Here is a 7,993-nt window from a genome sequence, read left to right on the forward strand (position 1 = left end):
TGCAAAGGGACTTTTACTGTGAATGCTCTGTATCTTATAGGATGGTTTTCTTTTTTGGTGACTGGGCTTCTTCAGATTCAATTCTAACAGAAGTTTGTAAGTGACGTCTATGTGGTCTAGCCCACCCCACTGTTCTCTCCAGTCCCTTTACCCACACTCAGGTGACCTATTTCCTGGGGCTAACTGATGCAATGCACTAGGTGTTGAACCACTTGTGAAAGCTAAGGTACAAGAAAAGGTCAAATGTGGCCTGTACTAGATGATCTCAGTGGATAGGCCTGGCAGCAGGGAGGAAGTCTAAATCTCAGGTTAGCTTAGGCTTCAAGGAGCCTTGGACAGAAATTACTCTAAAATAACAAGCAAGCTCTGGCCAGCCCTACCCATCATCCCAGTAAGAGACCTGTCACGTGGCAAGTCAGGAAAGTTCACAGAACATTTGAAAGAGAGCCCAGTGTCTTTCTTCACTCTTTATTGTGTAAAAATAAACTCAACAATTCATGTAATTTCAGCAATAAAATGAAAAAAGCATGAATACCAGTAGAAACAGTGCATTTCCAGAACTGCTGATGTGGATGGTGGCTGTGTGATATATTAATACCCCATTCAAAACCCAAAAAAGACCGATAGCAAGTCATAGGAAAAATTTACAGCTTTGGTTAGCAAAATAATGACAAATGAAGATATATTTATTTTCTACCATTCTGTACAGTATATACATAATATCACTCTTTTTGGCAAATCCGATGCAATTAGGACTGTAGATTTATTTTTTCCAATTATCAGTTTTTCCCCTCAGCAAATTGTGCTTAAGCTGCTGATAGCTGAAGCCAACAGTTTCCAATCAATACCTCAACAAACTGAACTTACAATGTGTGTTTTTTTAAGAGCACAGTTAAAATATGCTGCCTTGAGCCACGTTTTGGTATCAAGGTAACGGGATTTGTTTTGGGGATGGTGATTTCTCTGCATCTCAATGCTGTGTTTTAAAACGGCTGGTCATGTGACCAGCTCTCTCATGGCTTGACTAGGATCAGCCCTGGAGCGCAGGATCAACCTTGAACTGCTTAGTCCATGTCCGTCCACGTTGCATATTTATTTGCCACATCTTTGGAGTTTGTCATAAAGGCTGGTTCAGCCTCATGGGAATTCTCTCTGCCTCACCCAACTCTACCACCGCAGATGGGGGTCAGAAGCGGGCGAGGGGGTGATCTCCTGCAGACCAGGAGTTTTCAAAGGAAACCATACAAAATGTATCTATTATTTCAAAATAAGCTTCTCTTTATCACACCCTGTGGAGTCTTAAAGTATTTTTCAGGGACGCTCAGTTAATTTTATATTCTTTTATTTTTTCTCCTTCATAAAAATACCTTTTATTGGTAATAAACTTCCTTTTACAATAAGATAAATAATATCCTGTGTTATCAAAAGCAGAAAGGCTGAAGATTGAAATGGGCGCTAAACTTTCAAGGGACAGTAAAGGCTATTTGACAGCTGTCACACTTAGGGTGCCTGTGTAGCTAGGCAAAACAGACACTGCTTCTGCAGTGCTTCGGATTTTATAAAAGGACATTACCTGAGAGAGGCGTGGTTCAGTCAGTGCACCAGGGAACAGCAGGGGCATGGAGGATCTTCGTCCTCTCTCCCTTCTTGAAAGGGTTCGGGCATGAGGGGCGCCCAAGGAGGGAAAGGGCCGGGTGACTCCAGGCCCCGAGCTCGCCGGGGCGTGGGGGCGGGGTAGCCTGGTGCTGGATGGACAGCTCCCAGCGAGCCCGAGCTCTGGATGGAGGCAGGCGTGGTGCTGAAGGGACAGCTGGGGGGGGGGGGCGCCGTGGTGCTGAAGGGACAGCTCCTAGAAGTCGCAGGGCTGCTGGTTTGAAGGCCAGCGGGACTTGAATGTGTTTTAAAGACTAACGCCTGCAGCAGTTTAGCTGGAGGGGGAGGGGGCGCCGGGGAGCGGGGTGGGGGCGCCGGGGAGGGCTAACGCTGCCGCATCACCCACCCTCCTGCTGGGAATGTGCCCCCAGGACATCCTATGGCATGAACATCGCTCGGGCAGACCCCAGCCTGCAGCAGCCCATGCAAGCAGGCGAGTCCAGGCTCGGTAACGGAGACGAAGCCAGCTCCCCCCGCCGCCGCCTCTGCGGGAAGCCACTGCCAGGGGTGCCGCAAAGGGCGGGGGGGCTGGGCCGGCCCCGTAGAAAGTTCCATAAACAGCCCCTGGGACAAGTAAACGTGGGACAAGAGCGGCCGGGCGCAGACCCAGGCGAGACCTAACCCGCCTCGCCCGGCTGGAGAGGGGTGGCTGCGGCTGGGCCAGGTCGGGTCTGGGAAGAAGTGCTTGACTAGAGTCCGGGCCCCTGCTGTGGCCGGAGGATTCAAATCTCCTGCTTTGCCCCCACTCCCACAGCTCCCCTTAGCCCTTCGGGTCTCTGCGTCCCGCGGATGGACGCTTTGCGGCCGAGGAAGAGACCTAGGCTGAGCTGACGATAAATCACTGGCCAGCAAACCAGCAGGGGCCCCAGGGTGCGCCGGCTTCAGCAAGTCAGAGCCCGAGCAGGATCCCACATGGCTCCTGGGCGGGGGTCTCCTGGCCACAAACCCCCATTCCTAGGACACAAGGGCAGGGCTGTTACTGGCCAAGAAACGCCCCTGCTAGCCAAACGTTGAATGGGGGCGGGGGTCAGGGTGGAGAAGAAAGGAGTCTGGGGACTCGGAGGGGTTTGAAAAGAAAGCAGGTCCCCCTACCCCGCGAGGAAAGGGGGTCTGAGCTCTGCCCGGGTTTGCGGCTCCGCTTCCTAGCCCAATAAGGGAAGGAGGGGTGGGGAAGTGTGTGTGTGGGGGGGGGGGGGAAATCTTTCTCCTATGCTCCTGGAGAGCCAGTCCAAGTAAATAGGAGTCACGCCCTGGCACTGAAAGACTGAAGGAGCCCCCCCCCCCCCCAAAGTAACCGGGGATCGGAGGCTCCTGAGTCAGCCCCACCCCCCCAAAGCAAAGTCAGGCCCGCCTAGTGCTCCGGCCCACTGCCAAGGTGCTCGGGGGATGGGGGCGTGCGGGTACGAATGGCCCCAAGAACTCAGCGCCCCCCCCCTAGGGTCACACACCCCACGCGCCATTTCCTGGGGTGGACATGCCCTCCGCTTGGCTCCCAGGGAAGGCGCGGCGCTGGGGAGCGGTGGAGGAGAGCAGGGACAGCGCGCTCTCCCGAGCGAGGATGCAAATGAAGACAGATGTGCTAAGGAGCTGCACCAGCCCAAGGCACGCAGGCTTCAAAGGAAGTTGGCAAGACAGAAATGAGCCGGTTCAGGGGAGCTGGGAACGGGGCCGCCGCGCTCCAGAGAAAAAGCGAAGAAGAACGAACCAACCCTCTCACCTACTCGCCAGTTGCGCAGTTCGGCGCTGCCCGGGGCCCGGCCCCCCGGCCCGAGCGGGCAATGCCCCTGCCCTGTTGCTTTGCTGGGTTTGCTTTGCACAGACAGACAGACGGGGGAGGGGAGACAGACTTTAGTCCTGGATTCCTTCCGGGGAGGGGGCTGCGCTCCAGCCACTAGCCGCTAGTTGAGCTGGCGACAAGCTTCGAAAGTCCACTTGGTGGCTCCCCCGTAGATGTCGATGTTGGTCTCGGACCAGGCGATGACGTTGCCGGCGGGGGCTTTGGTGCTGCACGTGGCCAGCTTGTAGATCTCCCCGGGGCTGAGCTTCCGGTCCCAGATGTTGAAATGGGCCAGTTCGCCCACGAACGCTTGGGTGGCGTCAAACCCCCCGCCCAGCGTGTCCTTCGGAGAAAGGCAACAGCGGGTCACCAGGGCCAGGGCCCCCCGGCCCTGCCGGGAGCGCGGTTCGCGCCTCTGCTGCCCGCCAGCGCTTGGCTCGGAGTCGCCTGGAGCCAGGGCCCGAGTCGCTCCTGTGCCCAGCCGGGGACAAGTCACCTCTCGGGGAGCCCAGCTGGGGAACCGGCGCGGGGCAGCCTGGCTCTGCCAAGGCCCGGGGATCAGAGCGAGCCCCTGCCGAGTCAGGCTCCCCTCCACCCCTAAGGGGGAACCAGCCGCCTGCCTCGGCCCCTTCCCCAACCGCTGCGGTGGGAGAGCAGCCACTGCCGCCCCCCACCCCACCCACCCACCGCAAAGTCTGCCAGGGGCCGGCCTCAGCTGCAACCTGCTCTAGCCCCAGGCCCGGGCGGGGACTATGCCAGCGGCAGGCAGGCAGCGTGTGTGTGTGTGTGTGTGTGGCTGCAGTGGGGCTGGAACAATGTGTATAGTGGGGGAGTTGCTGAGAGCCATTGTACCAAACTGTAAACCCTGGATATGATGGAAACCACTTCAAGCCAGGGGGTGCCGCAGCCCCCCAGTTCCAGCACCTGTGAGAGACTGTCTGTGCTTGAGAGAAATGTCCTCCCCTCTGCCAGTGCTTGGGGTGAGGGGGTGGGGGTGTGAAAAAGAGAGAGAGCCCTCGGGTCACTCCCCCTCTTCCAGCCCTCCCCTGCGGCCCCTCCCCTGCAGCCCCCCAAGGCAGCCCAGGCCTATTCCACGGGGCTGCCCAGCCGGCCCCTACTGCCTGCGCTGGCGTCACCTTACCTGCTCCTGACCCAGGACCAAGACCCCCTGCGGTTTGATGGGGTGATAGGGAGCCAGGTTCTCTCCGTGGCCCCCCTGCGTGCCGTCCTGGTAGGCCTCCCACACGCCGTCCCGCGTGGTCCAGGTGATGCAGATATGGTGCCACTTCCCATCGTTAATGACGAACGGGAGCTTAGCGACCTGGGGGGGGGGGTACAGGGGGGGGGTTACTGCAGCCCCGGGGCCGCCGAGTCAGTGAGGTCCCTACATCGGCCCAAGCCTCCCCCCATCTCTGAGTTAATAGGGACGGAGCCGAGGGAGCTCCATAGCCCGGAGAGAGGCGCCGTTGGGACCTGCCCCTGCTCCCAGGGAGTTCAAGTGCCGCAGGATCGGGCCCATTCTCGGACGGGGACCTGGACTCCACTGGCCGTACGAGACCGAGCTATGGGTAAAGTGTTTGGGTTTGTCTGTCCTGGGCCCCCTGGGGCCTGGCTCCACACCGCCCTGCCCCGGGCTGTCTCTCTCCCCAGCGCAAGGGGAGGGGGGTGAGACACGCCACTCCATCCCCGTGGGAGCGGCGGAGACCCCACGCGCGGGGAGCGGAGAGCCCGGGGGCGCTGCGGGGGCTCGGGGGCCCAGCCTACCTTGTCGTTAATGAGGATCTCCATGGGGTTGTTGCCCCACTCGATGAGCACCAGCTCGTTGGCCTGGCCCGGCACCGCGTAGGAGAAGGGCGTCCCCACCCCGGGCGAGGCGTTGGACTTGATCCACATGCCCACGGAGAAGGCGTACATCTCGGGGAGGCTCTTCTTCACCTTGGCGTACATGTAGTTCGTCCGCAGCGGGAAGGTCAGCTGGAACTTGTCGGTCGGCCGGTTGTCTTTCTGCCCTGCCCGGAGAGAGAGGGGAGGCGGTTTGCTCTCCGCGTGCGGGGTCTCTGCACGGAGCAGGAGAGGGGCCCTGTGGAGACACAGCTGGGCCGGCCTGCCCCTTGCTCAGGACCAAGGCTAGCGGCGCCAGGGGCCCTTCCTTTCCTCCCACCACCCGCATCGTCCTCCCTCCCCCAGTTATGTAACAAGCCTTAAGATGGCACCGTCCCAACCCCGCCAGCCCGCCGCTGCGCTCTATCCGGCCCATTGGAACAGCGCTTGGGGAACTGGGGTCCCCCTCCCCCGCTTACAGCCTGCTTCCATCTCCGCCATAAAGCCGGAGGGACCGGCCCCAGTCAGGGCCCCAAGGCGCAGCGGGCCGGGCCGGGCGCAATCTCGCAGCTTGCTGAAGTTTGGGAGGCAGGAGGGCGCCTCGCACACGCCCCAGCCCGCCCCGAGGTCAGCTAGAGGAGAGCCCTGCAGAGGCGCGGGCCCCAGACGCGTCCAAAGCGCAATGGTGTCTCATGGGCCAGTTGGGTGTTTTCCCGGGGCAGATGTCCTGGGACGAGGACACAACACGGCGGGGTTCGGGCGCTTCCCGGATACCTGGTGAGCAGAGCAGGACCCTTCGCCCCCCGCCGCCAGGTCCCGCCAAGGGACACAGCACGAGACACGGGTTTAAAAACGGGCCACTGGTTGGAAAGAGGAACTTCAAGCCCGCGTCTCTTTGGGCGGGGGGTGGGCGAGGGAGTGAGGTTTTTATCCCGCCCTGCGCTAGGGTTTGGGTTAGGAATGGTGCATTTAAAACCCACCGTGTCCATTGCAGCCTGAGCCTTTACCTTTCTCCAAGTCACTGATCCTCTGGTGCAGGGAAGTTAGCGTGCTCTCGATTTTGCTTCTTTCCTCGGACTCGTTCTTGGGATTTAACTTTCCTTCCTCCAGGCTATTCACTCTTGACAGAACTTGCTTCTCCAAGTCATCTATTTTATTCTGGAGTATATCCTTCAGGTGGTTGGTCTGGCCTGACGAGTTGATCCTACTAAACTGCTGCGGGGAGCAAAGATAAGAAGTGGATTGTTACAAACCCAATGAACACCATGCGGTATTTACCCGGGACAAGCTCCGGCGCTCCCCAGCTGAGAGTTAAACTCATTTAGCTCTTATCAAACAAGCGGCCTCGCTCAATTAAACTAAAGCCAACACCGCCGCCGTAGTCACGTTTTAGGCTGTGCTATGCCTTGCTGCATTTGCCCCAGACAGGACAACGTTGCACCATTCCAGGTTACACCGGAGCTAAGAGGTGCACGAGGCAGGGCCATACATAGGATCGCCCCTTCCCCCTTTGTCTAGCTCTAAGGAATAACCGACATTAAAGGTACCTCTAGGTTTTCTAGCCTTGTCTTAAGTGACTGCAAAGTTTGCCCAAGTTGGCTCAAGGTCTCAGCCGCTGGCGCCCGGGACAGATCCCCCATGGTGTTTTTGGACGAGCCGGGCTGTTTGCGGCTGGATCCCCCGCCCGTCTTGGACTCGCTGGGGCCCGCCTCCGGCAGGCTCTGGCTCTCACACCGGCCCAGCTTGGTGGTCAGCTCCCGGATGGTCTCTTTGTGGTTCATGATGGTCTCCCTTTGCTGGAGCACTGTCTCCCGGAGCTGCAGGACGGTGGTCTGCAGCTCCTCGGCGGTGCCGCTGCTCGGCAGGGAGGAGGTGCACATGTCCATATCCACCGGCACCGAGGTGCAGATGAAGCGCGTCTGGCCGAAGCTCTGGGCGCATGCCCTCAGCAAGAGGACAGAGGCGAAGAAAAGGCTGCACGGGGCCCCCGCAGGCATGGCTGGGCCTGGCGCCAAGTTCCCCCCACGCCGAGCCCGGCCTTGGCTTCAGCACCCGGGAGCTGTCCAACGAACTGCCGAGCCGACTGCGGTACGCGGGCTGCTTTATAGCCCGCGGGCGGGGCCACGCCGCCATTGACGTCACCACGGGGTGGAATCCCGGTTTAATTGCCTGGCTCGCGGCGCGCGCTGGGGAAGGGGGCCCGGGAGGGGGCGGGGGGCTCCCCCTCCCTCTGCGGCAGTGCCCACGCAGATACGCGCTCCGTGGGACAGTGCCTGGAAGGGGGTGAGGGGGGTCACTGGAGGGAGGATAACCAGCGTGCGCGCGGGGGTAGTGGTGTGTGTGTGTACACGCAGGGGGTGTGTGCAGACCGGGGGGATAGTGGGGGGTGTGTGTGTGTGTGTGTGTGTACACGCAGGGGGTGCGTGCGGAGCCAGTGGGGTGTGTGGACCCACGTGGGGGGATAGTGGTGTGTGTGTGTGTGTGTGTGTGTGTGTACATGCGGGGGGAGTGTGCGGAGCCGGGGGGATAGTGGTGTGTGTGTGTGGACGCACGCAGGGGGGGCCAGGAGTGGGGTGCCGCGAGCTCCCGTGCGGGGCTCAGCGCTGGCTCTCCCCCCGCCCCCCCCCCCCGCGGAAATTAAAGCCTGCCGGATAAGGGGTTGTTAATCCGGCCTGCGGGGGCTGGCCTTGGCGCTCCAGGGCTCAGCCGAGCGGGGCCGGACCGGGCCGGGCGCCCGGCTCT

The 7,993-nt window shown here is 60.2% G+C and overlaps 1 protein-coding gene across 1 annotated transcript; it reads right to left on the bottom strand.

The window, feature by feature from the left end:
* Nucleotides 1-452: 452 nt before the first annotated feature.
* On the bottom strand, nucleotides 453-7,302 carry NPTX1 (neuronal pentraxin 1). The gene is made up of 5 exons (XM_054048427.1): nucleotides 6,799-7,302; nucleotides 6,259-6,466; nucleotides 5,195-5,439; nucleotides 4,572-4,751; nucleotides 453-3,773 (listed from the first exon to the last, which is right to left on the bottom strand). The coding sequence occupies exons 1-5, from the start codon at nucleotides 7,246-7,248 to the stop codon at nucleotides 3,552-3,554; spliced, it is 1,305 nt and encodes a 434-aa protein (XP_053904402.1). The 5' UTR covers nucleotides 7,249-7,302; the 3' UTR covers nucleotides 453-3,551.
* Between the last annotated feature and the right edge of the window lie 691 nt (nucleotides 7,303-7,993).

This window comes from Malaclemys terrapin, chromosome 13 (genome assembly GCF_027887155.1).
Source record: "Malaclemys terrapin pileata isolate rMalTer1 chromosome 13, rMalTer1.hap1, whole genome shotgun sequence".
NCBI classification, from domain to species: Eukaryota; Metazoa; Chordata; order Testudines; family Emydidae; genus Malaclemys; species Malaclemys terrapin.

Coding starts and splice junctions, on each gene's coding strand:
- NPTX1 (XM_054048427.1), bottom strand. CDS start 7,248: ATGCCTGCGGGGGCCCCGTGCAGCCTTTTCTTCGCCTCTGTCCTCTTG. Junction 5,440..6,258: donor GATCAGTGACTTGGAGAAAG/GTAAAGGCTCAG, acceptor CTCTCCGGGCAG/GGCAGAAAGACAACCGGCCG. Junction 4,752..5,194: donor AGATCCTCATTAACGACAAG/GTAGGCTGGGCC, acceptor CCCCCCCCCCAG/GTCGCTAAGCTCCCGTTCGT.